This window comes from Vidua chalybeata, chromosome 31, assembly GCF_026979565.1.
Source record: "Vidua chalybeata isolate OUT-0048 chromosome 31, bVidCha1 merged haplotype, whole genome shotgun sequence".
NCBI classification, from domain to species: domain Eukaryota; kingdom Metazoa; phylum Chordata; class Aves; order Passeriformes; family Viduidae; genus Vidua; species Vidua chalybeata.
The window spans coordinates 1,017,851-1,043,166 of record NC_071560.1 but is presented as its reverse complement, the minus strand read 5'-3'; the positions used below and the strand labels follow the sequence as shown (position 1 = coordinate 1,043,166).

Below are 25,316 nucleotides of genomic sequence, written 5' to 3'. Positions count from 1 at the left end.
GCCCCCGACATGGTCCCAGTGCTCCCAGTCATCCCCTGTCTGGTTCCCTTCACTCTCAGTCCTTCTCAGTAGGAGTTCAGTGTGGCCCCTGAGTTCAGTCACTTCCAGCATGAAACCAGTCACCCCTTACACGATGCCATTTGGCCCCACTGTGGTCCCAGTTGCTCCCAGTATAAGTCCAGTCACCTCCAGTACAATCCCAGTAACTCCCAGATACTCCTGGTATGAGTCTGGTTTGATCCCAGTCACCTCCACTATGATCCCAGTATGACCCCAGCATGGACCAGATGCTCCCAGTATGATCCCAGTTGCCTCCTGCTTTATTCCAGTTTCTCCTTTTTTACCCCTGCTACAGATCTGATCACTCCCAGTATGATTCCAGTCAATCCCACTATGATCCAAACCACTCCCATTCTCTCCCAGTATACCTCAACTGTCCCCTGCATGTTCCCAGTTACTCCCAGTAGCCCTCAGTGTGGTCCCAGTATATCCCAGTATGATCCCTGGTGCCCCCGTTCTGCTCCCAGTGGGTTCTTTTCCCAGTCTGTCCCAGTCCATCCCAGCCTGGCCCTCTCTGTCCTGGTCCTTTCCTGGCAGCCACATTTCCCAGATTCTGTCCTGCTCACCCCTTTCCCGGGCACTGGGACCCCCCTGAACCCCCTTTCCCGGGTACCCTCCTCTCCCAGCCCCTGGATCCCCCGTTTCCGTGACCCTAGGGACCCCTGGGCCCCCATTCCCGGCCAGCCCAGGAATCCTCTCACCCCCAGACCTCCCTTTGCTGGGAAACCCGGCCTGGGCACGGGGCTCTGGAGACGCTCTGGGATTTATGATCCCCGAAAGGAAAGGGAGGGAACAGCAGAGAGACAGAAGGAGATTGGGAATCGGGGATCAAGCTCCCAGCGCCCAGTCCCGCTCCGCCGGGGGTCGGACCCGCACCCGCGGGAAAAATGGGATCCGCTGCTCCCGGTGCTGGCCCGGCTTTGGGCCGAACCCAGCGGGGTCCGGACAGAGCTGGAGCGCAGGGCCCGGGAGTTCAGCACAGCCCGGCCCGGGGGTCCCGCAGGGCGCGGCCGCGGAGGGTCCCAGATGGATCCCCGAGGGATCCAGAGGGGTGCCACGAGGGGATCCGGGTGCATTCCCTGGAATTCCCCCTTTTCCCCTCCCCCCGCACTCCCTCGGGCACTTTCGCTTTCGCGTCTCTCCAGCTGCACCACAGCCGCGATCGGGGACGGCTGCGATGGCTCCAGCGCTGGGGCTGGGGGTGCTCTTGGGGCTCCTGGCGCTCCTGGGGGACCCGGGGGCCGCGACGAAAGGTGAGTGGACCCCCGAAACCAGAAGCCCCCTGAACTTTCAATTCCCGGGCACCGGGACCCCCTGAACTTCCATTTCCGGGCACCGGGACCCCCCTAAATCTCCGTTCCCGCGCAGGGGAAGCCCCCTGAACCCCCATTTTATGTCCTGTGAGCCCCCTCAATCCCCTTTCCCAGCATCGAGACCCCCCCTGTACCCACTTATCTGGCACAGAGATCCCCCCGAACCCCATTCCTGGTCACCGGCACCCCCGGAACCGCTATTTCCGGCCATGGGGACCCCCTTGAACCTCGAATTCCGGGAAGGAAACTCCCCCTGAACCCGCATTCCCCGGCACGGGAACCCCCTGAACCCCCATTTTTGGGCACTGGGACCCCCCTGCCCCCCCAAATCCAGGACTGGGATCCCCCGCCAGTGCTCTGGGACCCCCTGCACCCCCATTCCCGGCCACCCCGCCCCAGACCCGCCCTTTTCCTCGGCTTTTGGACCTCCAGATCTCCCAAATTTCTGCATCCCCCCATGTCTTCATTCCTGGCGCTTCCTGGAAGGGGTCCCAGGGGGTCCCAGAGGGTCCCCCGGGGTCTCAGCGGGGATCCAGAGGGATCCAAATGAATTCCCTGGAATTCCCCCTTTGCCCCGTCTCGCTTTCGCGTCTCCCAAGCTGCGTCCCCGGGATCCGCCCGCCTGTCCTAGCTCCCAGACCCCCCTTTCTGTGACCCAGAGACCCCCTGGACCCCCATTCCTGCCTTTCCCAGCTCCCAGACCCCCCTTCCCTCAACACCGGGGACTCCCTTTGGTGGGCACAGGGACCTCCTGGATCCCCCATCCCACTTCTCCCAGTCCCTTCCTTGAACCTTGGACCCTTCCTGGCTCTCCCGGTTCCGCTTCCTGATCCTTGGACGCCCCCAGACCCCCCAATCTCTGCGTCCCCCCAGTTCTCGACCGCCTGCAGGTCCTGCGGGGGGGTCCTGGTAGGTCCTGGGGGGAATTCAAGGAAATTCCCAGGGTTTCCTCTGTACCCTCCCCCTCCCCGCGCTGCCCCGGTCACTTTTGCGTCCCCCAAGCTGCGGCACCGGGATCCGCCCGGGAACCGGGGATTGCCCCGGCACTGGGGCCCCCTGAACCGCAATTCCCGGGCTCGGGGACCCCCCTGCACTTCCATTTCCGGGCGAACCCCCCTTCCTGGGCACAGAGACCCCCTCGAACGTTCATTTCGGGGCACCGGGATCCCCTGTACCCCTTCCCCAGCCCCGATAACCCCTGCACCCCTTATCTGGAGCCTGGAACCCCCTGAACCCCCATTCCCGGGTACGGAAACCCCCCTGAACCCCCATTTCTGGACACCGGGACCGCTTGAACCCCAAAACCCGGGAAGGGAACCCCCTTGAACCCATTTCCTGGGCAACAGGACCCCACTGCATCCCGTTATCCGGCACCGGGACACCCTGAACCGCCATTCCGCTGCACCAGCCCCCCCCCCCCCGAGCCCCCCATTCTTGTGAAGAGGGTCCTCCTGCACCCCCTTATCCTGCACCAATGCCCCCCCATGCCCCCCCTTTTCCCGGCCCTCCCCCTCTCGGACACCCCAGCCCCCGCTTTTCCTTGAGCCCGGCACCCCCTGGACCCCCACTCCCGCCTTCCCCAGCCCCCACCCACCACCTTCCTCAACACCGGGACCCCGTGCACCCCCTTTACCTGGGCACAGGGACCCCCTGGAGCCCCCATTGCCCTCACCCCCCTTTCCTTGACCTGGGACCCCCTGAACCTCCGTTCCTGGGCATGGGGACTCCCTGCACCCCCTTATCCGGGACTGGGACCCCCCTGCACCGCTCCCCGGCCCTCCCGCCCTTCCCAGACCCCAGACCCGCCCTTTTCCTTCACCTTTGCACCCCCAGATCTCCCAAATTTCCGTGTCCCCCACAGTTCTTTGCTCCCTCCGCTTTTTTAAGGGGGTCCCAAGGGGTCCCAGGTGGTTCTCAGAGGGCTCCAGGACGCTCGCAGCAGAGATCCAGAGGAATTCTCTGGAATTCCCCCGTCCCTTACCCCCGCCCCCCCCCGGTCCTCTCCGGTCCCTTTCGCTTCCGCGTCCCAACCTGCGAGACCGGGATCTGCCCGGTGACCGGTGATGTCACTGACAGATCGGGCTGCCATTGGCGAACAGGAAATAGCGGGACCAATGGCGGGGCCGGAGGCTGCTCTGGGGGCGGGACCAGAGCTGGGGCGGGGCCAGGGCTGTGGCCGGGGCTGCAGCGGAGCAGCGCCATGGCTCCAGCGCTGTGGCTGGGGGTGCTCTTGGGGCTCCTGGGGCTTCTGGGGGACCCGGGGGGCGCGACGAAAGGTGAGTGGGAACCCCGAAACCGGGAACCCCTGAACTTTTATTTCCGGGCTCCGGGACCCTCCTGAACTTCTATTACCGGGCAGGGGAACTCCCCTGAACCCCCATTTTTAGTCCACTGACCCCTCTCAATCCCATTCGCCAGCACCGGGACCCCCCTGTACCCCCTTATCTGCCATCGGGACCACCCTGGACTGCCATTCCTGGGCAGGGAAACCCCCCTGAACCACCACTCCCGGGCATTAGAATCCACTGAGCCCCCATTCCTGAGCACCGGGACCCACTTGAGCGCCCATTTCCGGGCAGCGGGACCCCCCTGAACCGCCACTCCCGGGCATCAGAATCCACTGAGCTCCCATTCCTGAGCACTGGGACCTCCTTGAGCGCCCATTTCCGGGCACCGGGACCGCCCTGTACCCCCTTATCTGTCACCGGGACTCCCCTGAACCGCCATTTCCGGGCACCGGGACCCACTTGAACCCTGAATTCCATGAAGAGAATACCCTGAACCCCCATTCCTGGGCACTGGGACACCCCTGAATCTCAGTTTCCTGACACCGGGATCCCCCTGCACCCCCTTATCCGGGACTGGAATACCCCCGCACCCCTGTCAGTGCTCGCGGACCCCCCTGCTCCCCCTTTTCGGGCATTCCGCTTTTCCCAGACCCCAGACGTGCCCTTTTCCGTGACCTTTGGACCCCCCAGATCTCGCAGCTTTCCGTGTTTCCCCTGTTTTCCACTCCTGCTGCTTCCCGAAATGGGGTCCCAGAGGGTCCTGGTGGTTCCAGGGGGGTCGCAGCGGGGATCCAGAGGGATCCAGATGAACTCCCTGGAATTCCCCCTTTCCCCTGTCCCATCCCCCCACGTTTCCTCGATCTCCCAAGCTGCATCCCCGGGATCCACCTGCCTCTCCCAGACCCAGACCCCCCTTTCCTGAGACCCAGGGACCCCCTAGACCCCCATTCCTGCCTTTCCCAGCTCCCAGACCCCCCTTCCCTCAACACCAGGGACCTCTGGATCTCCTTTTTTGGCCACAGGGACCCCCTGGATCCCCCATCCTGGCTCTCCCAGTCCCTTCCTTGAACCTTAGACCCTTCCCGGCTCTCCTGGTTCCACTTCCTGACCTTTGGATGCCCCCAGACCCCTAGTCTCTGCATGCCCCCAGTTCTTCACCCCCTGTGCGGATCCAGGGATCCAGAATCCAGGGGGATTCTGGGCCCTGGGACCCCCCATAATTTCCAGTTCTGGGCACTGGGACCCCCCTGCACCTCCTTATCCAGTACCAATCCCCCCCCCCCTGCACCTCCTCTCCCATCCATCCTGCCTTCCCCAGTTCCCAGACCTCCCTTTTCCTTGTCTCTGAGACCCCCTGGACCCCCATTCCTGCTTTTCTCAGCCCCCAGCCCCCCCTTTCCTCTGCATCAAGGACCCCCAAGCCTCCTATTCCCAGGCCTCCCCACCTTGTGACCCCTCTTTCCTTGGCACTGGGGACCCCTAGTCTCCCTTTCCTGGGCACAGGGATCCCCTGGAACCCCTGTCCTGCCTCTCGTAGTCTCTGCATCCTCCCTTCCATAACCCTGGAACCCCCTGAGCCCCCATTCCTGGACACCGGGACCCCCCTGCACACCCTTTCCTGTCCATCCCACCTCTCCCACCCCTGCACACTCTTTCCTTGGCCCCAGGATCCCCAAACCCCTTCCCAGCTCTCCCAGTTCCCCTTTCATTGATCCATGACCCCCTCAACCCCCCAAATCTCCGTGTCCCTGCAGTTCTCCACTCCTTGCATTACCTGCAAGTGGCGGTGTCAGAGCCCAGCCCGGGGGTCCCCGAGTTCATGGAAATGGGGTTCGTGGATGGGATCCCCTTCACACGCTACGACAGCGAGCGGGGCCGGGCGGAGTCACTGACACAGTGGATAAAGGATGGAGCCGAGCCGGGATATTGGGATAGTGTGACCCAGATTGCTATGAGGAACCAGCACGTCAATGCCAGGAACCTGGAGACATTGCGTGAGCGGTACAACCAGAGCGGGGGTGAGTGGGGATCTGTGGGGCTGGGATTGGATTCATGGGGCTGGGTTGGGAACTGTGGGGCTGGGATGGGAACTGTAGGGCTGGGATGGGATCCATGGTTTTGGAATGGGATCTGTGGGGCTGGAATGGGATCTGTAGGGTTGGGATGAGGATCCATGGGGCTGGGATGGGATCTATAGGTCTCCAGTGTGGATTCACAGGGCTCCAAGGGGCTGAAGTGGGGATCCATTATGCTGGGATGGGATGTTTTGTGATCCACAGGTTGGGATGTGGATCCATGGGGCTGGGATGGGAACTGTGGGGTTGGGTTGGGATCCGTGGGGTTTGGGATGTGGATCCGCGGGGCTCCAAGGGGCTGGGATGAGGCTCTGTGGGTCTCCATCAGACTCTGGGGCTCCATAGGGCTGGAATGGGGCTTTCTGAGGCTGGAACACAATTCCATGGGTCTCTGTGGGTAAAATCCCCCCAGGTCTCCACACAAATTTGATAGTTCGTGGCTGCGACCTCCTGTCTGATGGGAGCATCCGTGGATCTGAGCGGCACAGCTATGATGGGCGGGATTTCATCTCCTTTGACCCGGAATTCGGGAGATTCGTGGCGGCCGACAGCGCTGCTGAGATCACCAGGAGGCGCTGGGAGCAGGAACAGGAGGCTGAGAGGTTGACGAATTACCTGAAGCATGTCTGCCCAGAATGGCTCCGGAAATACGTCGGATACGGGCAGAAAGAGCTGGAGCGCAAAGGTGAGAGCATAATTCCTGTGGGAATGGAGCACTTTGGAATACAGTAATTCCTGTGGGAATTCCATGGACAGATCTCATCCCCATCCTATTCCTGTGGGAATTCCATGGGTAGAGCTCACCCCCATCCCATTCCCATGGAATTCCATTGGCAGATGTCACTCTCATCCCATTCCATGGAATTCCATTGGTAGATCTCACTCTCATCCCATTGCAGTGGGAATTTCATAGGTAGAACTCACCCCAATCCCATTCCAATGGGAATTCCATGGATGTCACTCACTATTATCCCATTCCAGAGCCCCCTGATGTCCACGTGTCCAGAAAAGAAGAACATGGGACGCTGATCCTGTCCTGCCACGTGTACGGTTTCTACCCCAACACCATCGCAGTCAACTGGATGAAGCGGGGTGAAACCTTGGATCAGGGGATGGAGCGGGGCGGGATCGTTCCCAACAGCGACGGCACCTTCCACACCTGGGCCAGGATCCAGGTGCTGCCGGAGGAGTGGGAGCAGTACCGGTGCAGGGTGGATCATCCCGGAATGCTGGAGCCTGGGATCTTCACTTGGGGTGAGGCTTGGAATGTGGGAATTGGGAATTTGGAATTCCCAAATGGGGATTCCCCTCCCCTTTCTCACTACCCTGCGTTTCCCAGAGCCGACATCTGGCAGAAATCTCACTGTGGTGGTCACTGTGTCCGTCATCGCTGCCATCCTCATCCTCACTGTCCTCATTGGATTCGGTGTCTGGAAGCTCCAATCCGGTAACACACGGGATGGGGGTTGGGAAGAGGCATGGATCCACCCGGCACCGTTCCTGGGAATCCTGTGCCACCGATGCTGATCCCACTTTGTTTCCGTAGGGAAGAGGGACAGGAGTGGATACAACGTGGCAGCTGGTGAGTTCCAGTGGTGGATCCAGTTTTGGATCCCCTTTTTGTGGATCCCAGGATGGATCCTGGGGTTAATCCCAGTGTGTGAGCCATGCTGGAATTTCATGGATCTTCTCTTTCTGCAGGAAAGGACATGGGAAGGAATGGCTTGACCACAGGTATGGAGCAGGATCAGGGTAGGATTCCAGAGCGGGATCGGGGCAGGATGGACGAACTGGGATCAGGGAAGAATTCTGGATCACAGCAGGGGTCCAGAGTGGGATCAGGGGGAATTGTAGAGGGCTATTGGGGCTGGATTCTGGAGCGGGATCAGGAAGGATGGATGGAGCAGGACTGGGGCAGGAGTGATGGAGTGGGATCAGGGCTGGATTCCAGACAAGAATCAGGTGGGATGGAATGGAGCAGGATCAGGTTTGGATTCCAGAGAAGGATTGGGGTGGGATGAGGTGGGATGGATGGAGCAGGGTTGGGGCAGAATGGATGGAGTAGGATTGCAGCAGGATTGGGGTGGAATCACATGGATTCTGGAGCAGCTCCTGCTCTCCAAAGACTCCAGACAAGTCCATCCTGTGGAATGAGGACAGGGACAGGGTGACACCATGACCCTCTCTCATCCTGGCAGTAATCACCACCTGAGCGATCCACGGAGCTGGATCCGGCTCCTGAAGAGGGTCCCACGGAGAGCTGGCTGAGTAACGACAATCACACCCATATGGCTACATGCCGTTCTACAAATTTTATTAACAAACTTATCATACTTACACTTCTATGCTTTGTTCACACGGCAGTTATCTAACACTCATTGGTGATGCCGTTGAGCAGGATGGGAACAGAGAACTCCAGATCAGAAGCCTAAGAAAATGAATTCTGTCCTTTATTTCAAATGTACCGCTCTATATATAGAGAACATCAAGACTAATTTCATTGGTTGTAGAGTAAAAATATCCCACACCATTGGTGGGCAGTGAATGACACACACTGGCAGAACATATCTATAAACAATGTGAATAACAAGATAGATTAGAGAATTATTTACATTCTTTCCCAACTGCTTCCCAGGCTCTTGCCTGGTTAGAAAACCTTTCTCTCTGACTGAGCTGAGAATATCCATACATTGGCTGACTGGCTGCAATCACGTGTACATGTTACTTGTTGATTGGCTGTCATGCTGCAAGCACTTGGTCAGGGTTTGCCAACATAGCGGTTCTCATATCCTGCACAGTGTCTAGCTTTGTACTTGTACAATGGTCCATTTTTCCTTATTTTGCTTGTTCAAGGATAGTCCAAGATTGTTACAGTAACTTTGTAATCTGCAGGCCAGGGTTGTCCAGTCCCTGCAAAGGCATAGCATGTCCCTGTTCTGCAAGAAAATCCTCTACAGGCTCCTTCCCTCTTCTTGGGAAAGTCAAGAGCTGCCAGCAGAGCTCATCCGGATGCTCCCACCCACCCACCTCACAGTTCTTGCTAAGGGATCAGTTTCCTGTTTACCAATGTTTTAAAGCCAAGAACCACAAATATTCGCAATGCTTTAGTTTCAGTGTGAAATTATCCTGCTTGGGGCAATAAATCCGGGTTCCCTCCTCCAGTGTCTGGCAGTTCATCTCTGGGAGCCAGGAATGGGAAAGGGGTCACTGGGGACAGAGATGGAGACACTGGGAGCAGGGATGGGGACACCAGGAACTGGGATGGGGCAGCAGGAATAGGATGGGAACATCAGGAGCCACACCCAGCTCCATCCCCTGGGATTTATTTCCTGCTCCATGTCTCATGTCCGAGGTGTCCCCAGGAAGGTTTGGCTGCATCAGGTTCCTGGAGGGGCAGTGTGATAGGGGGAGGAGTCAGACCAGGCCTCATTGTCCTCAGTGGTCCTTGAGTATCCCAAAATCGGGGCTCAGGATCTCAGAGAGTTTCCCTGGCCATGACCATGGCCATGACACGAGCACGAGATGGCTGTGAGAGTGACCATGAGTGACACAACCCTGAGATGACCATGACCATGAAGTGACCATGACCGTGGGATGACCATGAGATGACCATGACCATGAGATGGCCATGACAATGACTCAGCTCTGATCCTGACATGACCATGATATGATGGTAGCCATGAGTTGACCAAGAGATGACCATGACAATGACTGTGACCATGACACAACCATGACCATGACCATGATGATGTGATGACCATGACTGTGACTATGTCCATGAGATGATCATGACTGTGGCAGCACATTTTTCTCTCTCTCAGGATTTTTCATAGAGGTGCACAGAGAGAAAGAAAGAGAAAACAATTTCTATTTCTGCTCCTTGTTTTTCTCATGTGGAATGTGCTTGGAGAATTGTTTACCTGAGGTGATTTGTAGCAGTCAGAGGCCCTGCAAGGCCTCCATGGCGGTCACTAGCCTAAGATAAGAAATGCAGAGTCATGATGAGTGGAACAGAGTGGTCTCTCTTCCGCACATCAGACCCCTGTTACCTCTCTGTAAGGCTATAGGTCGTATTCTCCTCAACCTCAGCCGTAGGACAAATCCTGATCTCTCAACAACCTATATAAACCCATACCATTGCCCAGTTCAGACAGAAGAGCTGTCACTGGAACCCTTTGCAGAAGCTGCCGATAAAGGCATCTCCACAGAACTCCACACAGCCTTCACCTCTCTTCATCCCTGCATCTGCCGAGGCACTTTGCGAGCACAGAGCTGAAATCACTAAGAGCTGAAATCACTCCACAAGTGCTCGCAAAGTAGCCATTGGCTCGGAGCTAGCCAGGGGGTCCAGACAGGCTGTGCTTCATCCGGGACACCTACGGCGGCTGCTACCCCGGGGGCCAGACAGACCCCCGGGACTCCAAGCTGTGATAGTGATTGCTTGATTGGATTCTGGTGAGGATTGTTTGAGCCTGGTGGCCAACCAGGTCCACCTGTGTCTGGATTCTCGAGAACAGGGTCACAAGTTGTGAGTAGTTCAATATGATAGTTAGAGAAAGTAGGTCTGTAGTTTTAGTATCTTCCTTTATATAGTATATTAATGCATTATAGCATAGTTATAATAAAGAAATCATTCAGCCTTCTGAAATGGAGTCAGACATCATTTCTTCCCATTGAGTTTGCCTACATTTTACAATACATGACCATAAGAGGACTGTGACACAGCCATGAGCATGAGATTGTGACCATGAGAGGACCATGAGCATGAGATGATTGTGATCAGGAGGCAACCATGAACATGAGATGTTGGTGCTCAGGAAATTACAATGACCATGACCATGACATGAGTTGACCACAAGATGACCATGACCATTTCATGATCGTGACACAGCCATGAGGTGATCAAGGTCATGAGGTGACCATGACTTAACTATGGCCATGGGGCCATAAAGACCATGAGATGAGCAAGAGATGACCATGGCTATGATATGATAATGACCATGAGATGACCATAACAATGAGACAACCATGAGCATGAGATGATTGTGACCAAGAGATGACCACAACACAACGATGGCCATGAGACCATTGTGACCATGACCATGAGGTGACCATGATGTGATCATGAGATGACCATGACCATGTGATGACCATGACCGTGAGATAACCACAACCATGACAGGATCAAGACCATGACATGATAGTGACCATGAGATGACCATGACCATGCAATGACCATGACACAACCATGACCTTGAGATGACCGTGACCATATGATGAGCATGACCATGATATGAACTTGGCAGAACTATGACCATGACTGTGAACATGACCATGAGATGATGGTGATCAGGAAATGATCATCACCATGAGATGACTGTGACTATGAGATGACCATGACCATGTGATGACCATGACCGTGAGATAACCACGACCATGACATGACAGTGACCAAGAGATGACCATGAGATGACAACAACACACCATGGCCATGTGTGATCATGATCGTAAGGTAACTGTGATATGACCATGAGATGACCATGGCCATCAAATGATGGTGATCAGGAAATGGCTGTGACCATGAGATGACCATGACCATAACACAACCACAGCCATGAGATGACCATGAAATGAGTGTGGCCATAAGTTGACCATGAGACGATCATGAGATGACCATGAGCATGATGTGTTCGTGATCATGAGATGACCTTGAGCATGAAATGGCCGTGATGTGATCATGATCATGAGATGACCATAACAATGAGCATGAGATGATCATGACTATGACCATGCAATGACCTTGACTGTGACTATGACACAGCCATGATCATGAGATGACCATAACAATGAGCATGAGATGACCATGACTATGACCATGCAATGACCCTGACTGTGACTATGACACAGCCATGATCATGAGATGACCATTACAATGAGATGAACATGAATGTGAGAGTACTGTGAGCATGTGATGACTGTGACCAAGAGATGACCACAAGATGACCATGCTCATGAGATCATTGTGTCCATGAGATGACTGAGAGGATGAGATTATGACTATCAGGAAATGACCATGACCATGCAAGGGCCATGAGATGACTGTGATCATGAGATAGCCACGACCCAACCACACTCGAGAGAGGATCATGACAAGATTGTGGCAAATGAGTTGAACATGAGATGATCATAAAATGACCATGACCATGCAATGACCATGACTGCAACCACGACACAACCATGACCATGGGATGACCATTACAATGAGATAAACATGACTGTGAGATGACCATGAGCATTTGATGATTGTGACCAAGAGATGACCATGAGATGATCACAACACATCATGGCCATATGTGATCATGATCATGAGATGACTGTGAGATAGCCATTACAGTGAGATAACCATGAGCTTAAGATGATGGTCATCAGGAAATGACTATCACTCTGAGATGGCCATGACACAACCATGATCATAAGATGATCATTACAGTGAGATGACCATGAATGTGACCATGACACGACCATAAGCATGAGACGATTGTGACCAAGACATGATCACAATGCAACCATGGCCATGTGGTGATCTAGGCCATGAGAATGATGCCTTAAGTTTCAGCTTTCATATTTTCAAGATTCTGTACTGTGTTAGTATATAACCCTTAACTCCATATAAAGTGTTAGCAAGTTCTCTTGTGATTGACAGCAGGGCTGGGGGGACACATGATCCCCCCCAAAATCAGTGCAGGGATGGAGTGGGGGGTCCTGGCCAGGCCCAAGGCCATGGGGAGGGGCTGTGGCTGCCGGCAGCTCAGGAGCTCTGTGGGCAGAGAAAAGGGGGTGACGCTGGGCTGGGGGGCCCTGGGGGGAGGACACACGCTCCGGGGGAGGGGGGACACAACCCCCAGGACACCCCCCTTCACCTTCTTACAAAGGTAGAAGCCGAGCCTCAGTGCCAGGAAGACAAAGCCCAACACCGAGCCCCTGATCCTGTCAGCATCTTGCTGCGGGCGGCGTCTGGCGGCATCTCTGGGGGGTCTGCAGGGGTCAGGACCCCCAAAACCTTTCACAGACACCCCAAGCTCTTCCAAGCGCCCTCCCAGTTGCTTCCAGGCCATCCAGAACCACCTGAAACCTCCTCCCAATCCCTTCCCAGCCACCCCAGGACCCACCAAAGCCCCTCCTGTCCCTCTCAGGATCCCATAACCCCCTCCCAGTTACCCTGACCGCCCCATGACCTCCAAACCCTCTCCCAGTCCCTTCTCAGCCCCACCAGAATTCAACCAGACCCCTCCAAGTCTCTTCCCAGCACAACCAACCTCATCCCAGCCCCCACTTTCCCATCCCTGATCTCCTGCTGGCCCTGGAACCACCTCAGCTGGATGTGGTCAGGCTGGAAATCCATCACAGAGCAGAGCAGGTGGCCGGGGCCGGGCTGGGAGCTCGAGGGCACCAGTGAGATGGACACAGTGGGATGGGCACTGGGAGAGTTTGGGGACACTGGGATCAGCTGGGGGGAACTGGGAGAGAGAAGGGAGGGGTGGTGTGGGCTTCCAGAGTGACTGGAAAAATGGACTGGGAGGGACTTGGAATGGACTGGGAGGGACTGGGGTGGCACTGAGAGAAATGGGAAGGGATGGGGGGGCACTGGGAGGTCGAGGAGTGAACTGGGAATGAACTGGGAACAGACTGGGAATGGACTGGGAAGGAGTAGGAGGGACTGGGGCCGCACTGGGGGGAACTGGGAATGAAGTGCGCGGCACTGGGAGGTCGAGTCCAGAGCGGGGCACTCGGCGCTGCGGATCTGCCTGGCAACTGATGAGTCATCAGAGACACGCGCTCTGATTGGCTGAGAGGCAGTAGCACCACGCTAGGCTGAGATGGACAGCCGGGAGGAAATGAGAGAGACTGGGACGGACTGAGAGAGCCACGGGGGTCAGTGGCAGGGACAGGCGGCCCCGGGGATGGGCACAAGGAAAGCTGAGGGCTCTGGGGCGATTCCCAGGGAGGTTTTGAGGGGCTCCAGGGTCATTGCCAGAACAGGGCCCGAGGGGACGCGCTCTGCCCCACGCTCACCTCGGGGCTCCATGATGAACGCGATAAGACACTCGTAGTTGTGTCGGCAGTACCAGTCCACCTCAGTTCGTTTGTTCTCCAGTCTAGCCGGGTCGCTGTTCCAGTACCGGGCCACCTTTTCCCCATCGTGGGTGTCCCCCACGTACAGCCCCACGTCGCTGTCGAAGAGTGCGTACTGCTCCCGGTTGTAGATCATCGCGAACCTCACCTTCTCCGTGCCGTTAATGAAGTGACACTCGGCAGCCGGGGGGCTCCCAGCACCACAAGTGCCACCAGTACGGCCCCAGCTGCCGCCACTCGCCCCATGGCCAGCGCCGGGCAGGGGCCGCCAGCCCCAAAGCGGCCGCGCTGCGCTGGGAGCACCAGTCCGGAGCAGCGCGGGCCCAGCAGCGCCGCGCTGTCATTGGCTCCGAGCACTTTTGGACCGATTTCCGAGGCTCTGCCACACAACAGATGACTCATCAAACCTTCGCGCTCTCATTGGATGCGGTACGTTTTGGCTGTGTTTTGATTGGCTGAGGGGTTTCTGGGACGCTGCAGCCCCGGGTGGGGCTTTTCCAGGGAGGGGGAGCCTTGGGGCGCTGGGCAGGTGGGAGCTCAGGTGTGCCCAGAAATGTGTGCCCAGGTGCGCGGGGTCTCAGGGGTGCCCGTGGCGAGGGGTGGCGCTGGCCCGATGCCAGGCACCCCCCGGAGTCACTTTGTCCCTGCCCCCCGCAGCCGCACAGGGACAGAAAATGGAACCGAGGGTTCCTGGCTGGGGACAAGGAGCGGGAGAAATCCCTCAGCAAATCCGGCACGGGCACAACAACCCGACCTGGGCACAGGGAGGGAATTTATTACCAACCAAACCACAGCAGCACAAGGAGAGGGGAAAGAAATCTCTCCAACACCTTCCCCCCACCCAACGGGGATCACCCAGAACGTTGGGCTCTGCCCAACGGGGGTCACTGGGGATCCAACGCGGATCCTCCCACGGGGGATGGAGCTGGAGCAGCACACAAAGCTCTTCCTGTACTCAGGACACTCACAGGGCCTCTCCCTAGTGTGGAAGTGCTGCTGAGTGACGATCTCTGAATTCCACATGAAGCTCTTCTGACATTCCAAGCACTCGTAGGGCCGTTACCCAGTGAGGATCCTGTGGTGTTTGGTGAGGTCGGAGGTCCCACTGAAGCTCTTCCCACACTCCCCACACTCACAGGGCCTGTCCCCAGTGTGGGTGTTCTGGTGTTCCATCAGGGTGGAGCTGCAGGTGAAACCCTGCCCACATTCCAAGCACTTGTGGGGTTTCTCCCTGCCATGAGCCTTCTCCACCAGCTCCGAGCTCTGGCTGAATCTCTAGCCGCCTTCCTGGCTCAGGGGGGCTCTTTCCTCCCTGCAGCTCCCTGGGCTGGGTTTGCAGCCCCTCCTCCTGCAGGATCTCCGGGGCTTTTCTTCCTCCTCCAACCAGCCACACCCTGGGAATGACAAATCCTGCTTTGGGGAAAACCAAGGTGGGAGCGCCTTGGAGTAGAGGCTCTCCTCCTGCCCAAGTCCATCCCTAGAACTCAGTAGAAGTCTTGTGTCCATGGAAATCTCCACTCTATCAAGGTTCAGCCCAAAAAAAACTCTCCAAGGAGTTCCCTATTGCTGATCTCTCCATTTTTTAGGGTTCCAGAGGTTTCCTTTCCTTGGGATGATGGGGGTCCAGTGGCTCCCTTCTGTGGCATCCTGTTTAAGGATGATCCAGGGGCTTTTAGGGGTCCATGGTGTCCCTTCTCCCCTGACACCTGAGATCCCAGGGATCCCAGGGGTCCCTCCTCTCCAGGCTCCCCCCCTTTCCAGCCATCCGGGGGTCCCCCAGCTCCAGGATCGCCCCCCTCTGCTCTCCCCACTCTGGGGTTCCCAGGGGTTCCCCTCCTCTGCTCCGCCGGGGGTCCCCAGGACCAATGTCCTCCCCCTGGTGACACTGGGTGAAATGAACAGGGCTAATGCCTTTATTAATGTTCAGCTCTTTATTAAAAATATCAGCTGGAGCGGGGGGGCTCAACACAGAGCTCACCCCCGCAGTTGTGAGCTCTCAGTTCTTAGATGGTCGAAAGGAAGGAGGCGTGCAGAGTCTGTCACTGGAGTCTAGAGCAGCAGCTGTCCCTTCTTCTTTCCTTGTAGCACACCAGTGGCTAGAGGGCGACGAGACCTGACGTGCAGAGTCTGTTGCTGAAGTCCAGAATAACAGCTGTCCCCACTCCTTCCCTGGTGGCAGCACTCTCTGTCTTTCTGTCTCCCTGCTTCTCACAGCCTAACCTAGTCTATTCTTTTTTAGGTGATGGTGACGGGTAAAAGTCAGTCTTTTTGGGGGATGTGTTTCCCTCTTCCTCAGCTAGGGCATTTGTCTAGACCCTTCTACTGTGTTCAGTTTTTGATTTAGGGTCGTCTTTATCTCCTAAAAATACTCCCATGATCCTAAGGGTTTTTATTTGTATGTTAGTCCCAGAAGGGCAGTGGGGGGGGGGGGGGGTGAGAGGCCAGTTCTCTCCAGGTAGTTTAGAGAAAACAAACAGAGCAATTAGCTAATTAACATTTCAATATCGTATATAGCTAGAGTTAGTAGGGTTTTTTAGTGTTGCCATGGGAACTAAGAAGGCCCTGCCCGTCTCTGGGGAACACGTGGAAACTGTTCATTACACTGGGCAACTGCCACATGGACCCCCAAAGATCCCCCCCAAGAGGCTCAGCTTTAGGGTCCTGCAAGATCCAAACCTACACACCCACAGAGAAAAAAACCTCCTAGGGTTTATTTGGGCCTCCCAGATGACATTTGGGGCTCAATTCCACAATCTGCAAGCTCCAAACACATCCCAATAAAAAAATCCTCTCAGGGACCCCCCAATAGATTCGGTATGAGCTCCCCCTCCTTGCTCACCTGCAGGATGAGGTGGGGGCGATGGTTCCGGGGCCAAGGCTGCTGTGGCCACAGGGGGAACTGGAACCTCCTGTTTCTCCTCCTTTTCCTGCTCCTGTTCTTCCTGCTCCTCCATTTCCTCTCTCCCTCCTCCTCCTCCTTCCTAATCCCACCACTTCCCCAGTTCCTGCCTTCTCTATATTTAGAGTGGAGAACCTTGTTTGTTTTTAGAACGAGAACAAAGATCCCAGATGGAACACGGCTTGCTGGTTTTAGTCAGAACTATCAGTGCCTAAAGGTCATGTTTCCCTTGCTCTGGTCACATCCTTGTTCCTCCTCAGTGTTCAGGCTGGGCTATGGGGTGTCCTTGTTTGCTGCATTTTCAGAGTTCCTTTTGGATCCTTTGGGCCATAGGCTGTGCCCAGGGAGGGTTCCTTGTGCTCCTTTGTGACACAGGAGAACCTCCCAGGCGGTTTCTGCGTGAGCTGCTGCTGTGATGTCACAGGAACACTGCCACGTCCCCGTGGTGTTCCCGTTGCTGTGGGACACAGAGGCCTCAGTGTCCAGAGTGGCTGTGGGCACTGCTCGTTGCCGGAGGATCCTCCTGCCCGAGGCATTCTCAGCAGCCAGCCCACCCCTGACGGGTCTCCTTCTGTGCTTGCAGGGCTACAGTCTGCAGACGTGTGCAGCGCAGCCAAAATGATCCAGCACGTGGTTGCTGCAGTTTGCAAGCTGCATTCTGTGGCTTATTTGGGGTATTTTTTAACCCACTTGGCACATAAGTCAAGGTTTCCCCTCAGTGCTGTGGCTTTGGGCTTGCTGTGTGCTTTCTGTTCTTCCTCTGGACCTGAGTTGACTTTGTAACCAAATTGCCATGAAGACACCATTGGTTTGGGAGAGCTCCTGCCAGTAGCTGCAGCTGAAAAAGGGGGTGTCTGCAGCTAGTGGGGCATGCACAGCATTTGCAATGAGCCCTGGGGGGTTCTGTTCCCTCAAGCGGGGAGTCTGTGGCAGCAGAGCCTGGAACTCCCTCCGTTTGCTGGTGCAGCCAAGAACTGACCCAGCCCAGTATTTTGTGCTGTTCTCTTGCTGTCTGAAGGGACTGTGGCTCCTGAAGGGACACTGTGAAAACAAAATGCTCTCTCGGGGTTGCCTTGCTCCGTGGCATTTCCCACCACAGGCATATTTTTTCCTGACAGCATCTGGTTCATGTTCCCTCTTCCCTTGCAGGGCACCTCATGTGTGGATCCCGAGCAGCTCCTCCTTCGGTGAGTGGGAAAGGAACCTTTGGTGTTTGGAATTGTGCAGCAAGTTGTGAGCTAGGCACGTGGCAGCCGAGTGCCAGCCTGGGAGGCTGAAGGAAAGTTCCTGTCAGTGTCCTTGTGGCAGCAAAGGGATCCCTGGCAGTTTTCTCCTTTTCTGCCGAAGAGCTTTAGAAGAGCTGCAGGTCTGGTTTTGCAGGCAGAGCATTGCTTGCTGGCTTTAGCCATGGTGGAATATCGAATTCCCAACAATAAGTGGCAATGTTGACTTTAGCCCATTGTTAGTTTGAACAGCTCCAAACCCAATTTCTGCTTAGTGCAGCTGGATGTGCAGCTGAGGATAAAGAAGGTGATAACTGAGACAGAACTTCCTGTCCTTCATGCTGCCTTCTGTCCACAGGGCACAAAAGCAGCACCAGCACCTCCTCTGGCTCCCTCTGCTTCCAAAGAGGAGGCCAAAGAGGAGGAAGACAGCAGTGAGCTTCCCGCTGTTCTGGGGGACGATGGTGAACTTCCCTCAGTGCCGGGAGATGAGGGTGAACTTCCCGCTGTTCTGGGAGACGAGGGCGAACATTCCGTAGTGTGGGAATACAACGGCGAGGCTCCCGCGGTGGGGGACAAGGACAGTGGACATCTCCTGGCGTGGGACAAGGACGGTGGATGTCCCCTGGTGTGGGACGAGGATGGCCAAGCTCCCATGGTGTGGGATGAGGACGACGGACATCTCCTGGCATGGGACGAGGACAGAGGACATCCTTTGGCTTGGGAAGAGGAGGATGAACTTCTCCCAGCATGGGAAGTGGACAGTGAACATCCCTTGGCTTGGAAAGATGAGGGCGAACCTGCAGCGTTTTGGGAAGAGGACGGAGAACCTGCAGTGTTTTGGGAAGAGGATGGAGAACCTCCCTGTGCTTGGGAAGAGGATACTGAACCTCCCTCGGCTGTGGGATCCTGGGCTGAACTTGCTGACAGCAGCACAGCCCTGCAGCCAGAGGGGAGAGGGGAGTGGTGCCTGATGCAGCTGAGTACGTCTGCTCTGTTCCTGTGTGCCAGAGCAGGCTGCTGTGTGTGTGTGTCTCGGCATCAGCTGCACCCAGTGTTGCTCTGCAGCTGAATGTCCCAGGGCCATTGATTGTCCTTCCCCAGCTGAGACCAAGGGGCTGACGGCCCCAGGGAGGGGGGCTGCATTCTGGCTCTGCTGCAAGGCGGGGTCTCACTCTGGGAGGGAGCGTCTTCCACGTGGTTTCTTTCAGGGAACAGTGTGAGCCTGGTGGAGCCTGCCGAGAAATACCTGGAAGTGGAGCAGATTGGCCAAGGGTAAGTGCACGGCAGTTACTTCTGCACAAGGAGGCCCAGGTGTTGTGCTGGTGCAGGATCTAGTGAGAAGTCAGGAGAGCTCCAAGCACCTCCAGACACTGGGGTACCATCCTGCTGTCTCTCAGTCCTGATCAGAACTGATAACTGTGCTCAGAAGGCACTGTCAAAGGCCCCTGAGCCTGCCAGTGTCCTGCCTGCAGCAAGGAGCAGGAATGCAAGGAGGGCAGCGGTGTCTGTCAGAGCAGAACACACTGGCTTGGTCTTCATATCTAAAAGTGTGAATGCATCAGTGCTGGAGACTGAGGCCAAATTTATCTTCACCCCAGCCTCAGTCAGGAACACTATTTAGCCGTTTTTCCATTCTGCCTTTCATCTTCAAAGGGTACCTCAAGGCCTAATTAGGGAGAGATCCTGCTTGGCCTCAGTTTGGGGTTTTAGTTCCACTTCAGCTGTTCAAAGAGAGAGAGGGAGAGAAATGAGAAGATGGATGTCCAGAGCAAAGCTCTCTCCTAAACCCTGCAGTTGTGTTTGGCTCTGGGGTCAGTGACAGCCTGTGACAGGGATCACCTGAGCAATGGATGTGTGTGTTTGCTTTGTTGTGCAATCCCAACCAGAGCAGTTGCATCTGAAATCATGACCAAATCCCATAGAATTGCTAAAAGGTTCTCTGCTGTTTTGCACTGTTTTCACAGAACCAGAATTACCTCCTGCTTGCAAAATGTGTTTGAATAATAATGAGAGTGTTGAGGCCATTTGAGAAGACTGTAGGTGCAGAGAATGTTGTTAGAGTTTGGAGGCTGACAGCTGAGGGGCCATTTCTACAGAGCTTGCAAGGCCAAATGTCTCTGGCCATGTGTCCTGTAAGCAGCCCCCAGCGAGCAGAGCTGGGGAATGGGAATGGCACTTGCTGAGCTCTGGTGTCCCATCCCAAGGCAGTTTGGCACAGCCCGGCTCCGTCGCTCCAAAAAGACTCGCTCAGTGTTTGCTGCGGCCTCCTGCCAATGACTCCTCCAGTTAAAGGTCTGCAATGTCCCTTCAGGTGGCCATAAAGAAAATGAGTCTCAGAGGGCAGAACAGGGAACGAGCTGTGAATGAGCTCCTGCTCCTGAAGGACAAGAAGAACCCCAACATTGTCAACTCTTTGGACAGGTGAGTGCTTCAGGCCTTATCCCGTGCACGGGCCCTGCCTTAACCTTTCCTGGCATCCGGAGTCTGTAGCCTGTTTTGAAAATGCCTGACCCAGCCATATCTTCCCAAAACAACAGCCTGGCAGTTCACTCCCTCCATGTGCTTTTGTTGCTTTGGTTTGGTTTTCCTTCAAGTTGACCCTGTTTTCTGTGTCTTACAACAAGTGCTGATAAACCCCAGCAGAAATTATTTCCCTTACCTTCTTCTTCCCAGCCCTTTTCCATTGCTGCAGATGGCAGGAAGACCAGGTTCTTGTTTCCAGAAATGCCTCATTTGCCCATTTGTCACTGGCCTTGCCTGTTTCTGAAGGGACTTTCTGAAAGGTTTTCTGACCCCTTTTGTCCCAAGTGCTGCACGGCCTCCTCCCCTGGATAACCCTGGGAGTTGTGTTGCCTTGTTCTGGAGGGAATGGTGGAACTCATGAGTTCAGAAGCTGAACCAGCTGGGGGCCAGTGTTGTGGTTCCACATTGATCTGGGCTGTTGCGAAACTGCATTTTTTACCTGCTTGCCATCTAAGGCCTCTCCTTTCTCACAGGTATCTCCTCCTTTAGACTGTGCAGATTCCAAGGGCTGTGCAGCCTGGCAGGAATGTCTCTCCATCTGATCCTGTCCTCACTGACAAGAGGCCTGGAAACAAAACTCCACTCCAGGCTTTTCCATGGGGGAACTGAGCACTGCACATTGTCTCCATGCCATTGTTTTCCTCTTCCAGCTTCCTTGTTGACAGAGATCTCTGGCTGGTGACGGAATACATGAATGGAGGAACTCTGCAGGACGTTGTCAGACAGACACGCATGGCTGAAGGAGAGATGGCAGCTGTCAGTCGGGAGGTGAGGGATCCTGCTTGTGACTGCCATGCCTTGGACACGATGGTCCTTCCCAACAGGGCGTGAGAACAGGAGTGGCTCCATGCTCAGGGCTTTGTTTCTCTGTTGTTTTTCTGAGCTGGAGAACAAAGAGCCTCTGCAGTGAACGGCCTGCCAGCAGCACTGCACTTCTACTCTGTTCTTGTTCTCTTTCCTGCTGTTGTGGTCCTCTCTGTCTGTTTTGGATTTGATTTGCTGTTCTCAGCTTTGCCTTGAACCGTTTGCCTGGAGCTTGTCTGCAGTGCACTCCTGGCCTGTCACAGCAAAGTTGCTGCTGGCAGAATCGGAAACTGTCCTTTCTTGTGTGATATATTCTGGCCATTGGTTTTTACCCTTGTGTTTCTTGTTCTCTCTCAGTGTCTGCAGGGCCTGTATTTCCTCCATGGGAACCGGGTGATCCACAGAGATCTGAAGAGCTCCAACATCCTTCTGGGAATGGATGGCTCTGTCAAGCTGGGTGGGTGTTCCTGGCCAGGCACGGCGCTCCTGGGCTGCGGCTGTGGGGCTGCTTCCCAGTGATGGCCAGAGCCCCACAAGGGCTGCTGGGGGCACTGCCCGGCCCCTGCTGCCAGCTGAGAGCAGCTGCCCCTGCAGAGAGCTCAGGAGAGGAGCAGGCTGTCAGGAGTGCCTTTGCTCTGGGTATGGCCCTTCCAGAGGGGCAGGAATTGGAATCTAAAGCTTCAAGGGAATCAGTAAAAGCAACTGCACAAAAGCTGAGGGTTTCTTTAAGGGTCCAGTTCCATCTCTTCTTGGCTACAGCCCTGAGGACTTTTCCAGCTGACTTCAGTACTGCATTCTCAGACTGAGAGTGGGGAGTCTTTGCGCTTGGTTTCCTCATTCCAGCTGCCTTTGACAGTGTTTGTTTCTGTCCTCAGCTGATTTTGGTCTCTGCGCTCAGCTCAGCCCTGAGCAGGACCAGCGCATGTCCATGGTGGGCACTGCTCACTGGATGGCCCCAGAAGTTGTCAGCAGTTCTCCTTATGGCCCCAAGGTGGACATCTGGTCCTTTGGCATTGTGACCATCGAGATGGTGGAAGGAGAACCTCCTTACTTCAAGGAAACGAGAGCCATGGTAAGAGGCAAATTCTGCAGTGGTTGCAGAGGCCTGTGAGCACAGGGTGACCCTGCACTGGGAGCAGCAGCTGGAGGCTTCTGCCCATGGGGAAGGGAATTCCCAGAGGACTCGAGCCTCAGCACAGACGATTGTTCTGCAGTGTCCAGCAACAATTTGCTTTGGGATTTACGTTGTTGCCGCTCTTCTGGCTGTGAGGATGACCTGAAAATGTGAAGCAAGTGCATCAGCTCTTTACAAGGGCTGTGGCAACACCAGGGTTTGGGTTTTTTGGTTGGCATAGAAAAATCAGCTCTGAGCAGCATCTCTGCCAGGGAGGAGAGTGCCCCTGGAGCTGGGACTGGGAACCCAGGCTCGATGTGAGCACTTGTGGGTGTGAAGGAAGCTGACAGAGCACTGAATTTGCTTTTTCCTGCAGGCCTGTGCTCTGATCCAGCAGAACGGGACCCCGCAGCTGCAGGAGCCCAGGCGCCTGTCGGCTCTGCTGCGGGACTTCCTCGAGTGCAGTCTGGAGCCGGACGAGGAGCGGCGCTGGTCTGCCCAGGAGCTGCTGCAGGTGAATGCCAAGCGGCTGCAGGGGAAGCAGCAGCGCCAGGGAGGGGTTTTCTTGTGGGGCCCCCTCCGAGAGTCTCCAGTCTCGCTGCTTTCCACATGCAAAGCAAGCAGAATCCTCGCCTGGTTTGGCTTGGCAGGGTCCTTTCGAGGTCATCTGCACCTGGTGCCCCACAACAAGCAGGGCCATCTTCAAGCAGGTCAGGTGGCTCAGAGCCCTGCCTGACCTGAGCTTGGAAGTTTCCAGGGAGGAGGCACCTCCCACATCTCTGGGCACCTTCTCTCAGTGCTTCCCCACTCTCCTGGTTAAAAAATTCTGTCTTAGAGCTAATCTGAGCCCGCTTCCCTCTGCTGAGTTTCAGACCATTTCCCTTTGTCCTGTTGTCACAGAGCCTGTGAGGAAGTTGACTCTGGAAAGTGACGGTTCATTTCTTTCTTTTTTATCCTTTGGGCAGCACCCATTTTTATCATCAGCCAAGCCTCTCTCCACCCTGACCCCTCTGATCACCGCAGCCAAGCAACTGAGGGAGCAGCGGAGGAGATGAAGCACTGGAGGACAGCTCTTAGCTACAGTAGTTAGTTAGGACAACTAGTTAGTTATGGTAGTTAGCAGTGCTAGTTGGTTATGGTAGTTAGGACAGCCTGTTTGTTATGGCTCTTATGACAGCCTGTTTGGTATGGCAGTTTTTTGAATAAAAATTCTCTTAAACCTCAACTCCCTTGAGGTGTCCCTTCCTTCTCCCTCTGTGACTCAGCTGCCCGGAGCAATGTGAGGGGAGAGTGGGCCCAGCCTCGCCCAGAGCTGAGCCCCAGCAGAGCTCTGGCAGAGCCCAGAGCAGCCTCGGCATCTGCAGAGTCAGCATGGAAGGAGGCGCTTGGAGCCTTCTCGGCTGTACCCAACTCTTGGTTACAAACTGTGTGTGGTGGAAAATGCCACCGGCTCTGCCAGAGGGCAGAAGGGGCCTGGGGAAGGCCCAAGTGCTCCATGCAGGGGAAAAAAACCTGCCCTGGGTTTGTTATAAAGAACTATGTAGTTGGTGGCTTTTGCTATTATGTCTTGACTTCTGCAAAATTTTCTTAATCAGAACGATTTTGATACAGCACAGTTTGTAATCACTTTTAATTGCTTTTGCTGTAGTATAATTTGTCAGCTTTTTGTGGCCAAGGCCCTGCCCCCTGTGTAGTTCATATCCTCAGAACATCATTCATGGATGATATTTTAGTTTGTGGACAGGGTGGAAAACATACATTATAGTTATGGCTTTTGCAAAATATTGAAGTGGAATATGGAAGCCCCAGAGATCCCACACCAGGAGGGGCTGCGAACCCAGCCTGGGGAGCTGTGAGGAGGTAAAACCCTCCCTGTGCCAGAAAGAGTGTGGGGAATGTGAGAAGAGCTTCAGGCAGAGCTCAGCCTATTCCTGGCGCGTCCAAAGACGGTGGTGCTGGATGCAGAGATCCGTGGGGATGCAGAGATCCCCATGCAGATCCATGGGTGTAATATATGATTTAAAATAAATTCGTGCTCAGGACTAAAAACCATACAGTATCTTTTTAAATGGAATCAAGTGAGGGGAAAGAGCAGTGTACACAAGATAAATTCCTCTAATTATTAAATTGGCAAATTCATTTATAACAATGGGGCTGCAGAGATCGCCCTGCAGATCCATGGCGATGCAGAGATCCCCCTGCAGCCCCTGGAGGAGCCAGGCTGGAGCACGGGGATGCCTGAGAGAAGGCTGTGACCCCGTGGACGGAGGGGCCCCCGCTGGAGCAGCCTGTCCTGGAAGGACTGAGCCCGTGGCACAGTGACCCATGCTGCAGCACTTGGAGGGGGGCTGTGCCCCAGGGGATGGACTCCGCTCGCAGAAGTTCCTGGACAAGTCTCCGGTGGGAGAGAGCGCAGGGTGCAGCAGGGGAACGACTCCTGTCCCTGAGCAGAGGGAGAAGGCACGGGGGATGAACTGAGCATGGCCCCATTCCCTGTCTGCTGCCCTGCCGGGGGAGGAGGTGCAGCTGGAAGGAGGGAGGCCTGGGGGAAAGCTGGATCCAAGGCTCTTCCTTGACTTCTCATTATCCTGCTCGGAGGTTTTGGAGTTTTCTGCCAGAAATTGCTCCCCTCCCCTACTCACCCCCAGGGCTTTGGGCAGTTTTCCCTTTTGGGGGGAAATCCAAGCGATGCACTGATGCTCCTAATTAGGGGTAGGAGAAGTGAGGCTCGTGGGCTTGCCGCAGAGGCGGAGGCAGCGAAGGCGCAGGGCCGGGAAAGCCGTGTCGGGAGGTGCGGAGAAGTTTGTTTGTGTTTCCGCTGGATGCCGGCCCGGGCCCGGGCCCGTTCCAGGGCTGTTCCTCAGCTGCGGCTTTGCCCTCG

At 55.6% G+C, this 25,316-nt stretch overlaps 3 protein-coding genes across 4 annotated transcripts; 2 read left to right on the top strand and 1 right to left on the bottom strand.

Annotated features, from left to right (window-relative positions):
* The first annotated feature begins 1,217 nt into the window (after window positions 1-1,217).
* LOC128801759 (class I histocompatibility antigen, F10 alpha chain-like) lies at window positions 1,218-8,893 on the top strand. 2 transcript variants are annotated; one of them, XM_053967868.1, is made up of 8 exons: window positions 1,218-1,313; window positions 5,416-5,679; window positions 6,149-6,421; window positions 6,718-6,990; window positions 7,076-7,183; window positions 7,283-7,318; window positions 7,438-7,470; window positions 7,935-8,893. In XM_053967868.1, the coding sequence occupies exons 1-8, from the start codon at window positions 1,238-1,240 to the stop codon at window positions 7,946-7,948; spliced, it is 1,077 nt and encodes a 358-aa protein (XP_053823843.1). In that variant the 5' UTR covers window positions 1,218-1,237; the 3' UTR covers window positions 7,949-8,893. The 2 variants fall into 2 exon arrangements, with proteins under 2 accessions (XP_053823843.1, XP_053823842.1); XM_053967867.1 differs by lacking the exon at window positions 1,218-1,313 and adding an exon at window positions 3,545-3,649.
* Window positions 8,894-13,669: 4,776 nt separating this feature from the next.
* On the bottom strand, window positions 13,670-14,186 carry LOC128801694 (H-2 class II histocompatibility antigen, I-E beta chain-like). The gene is given in 2 exon segments (XM_053967734.1): window positions 13,670-14,049; window positions 14,052-14,186. Coding segments are annotated over 2 exon segments (444 nt in total). The 5' UTR covers window positions 14,116-14,186.
* Window positions 14,187-14,228: 42 nt separating this feature from the next.
* On the top strand, window positions 14,229-23,660 carry LOC128801779 (serine/threonine-protein kinase PAK 3-like). The gene is made up of 9 exons (XM_053967906.1): window positions 14,229-14,298; window positions 17,918-17,955; window positions 19,203-19,266; window positions 20,306-20,415; window positions 21,168-21,285; window positions 21,679-21,778; window positions 22,197-22,393; window positions 22,812-22,949; window positions 23,401-23,660. The coding sequence occupies exons 1-9, from the start codon at window positions 14,263-14,265 to the stop codon at window positions 23,488-23,490; spliced, it is 891 nt and encodes a 296-aa protein (XP_053823881.1). The 5' UTR covers window positions 14,229-14,262; the 3' UTR covers window positions 23,491-23,660.
* Window positions 23,661-25,316: the final 1,656 nt, after the last annotated feature.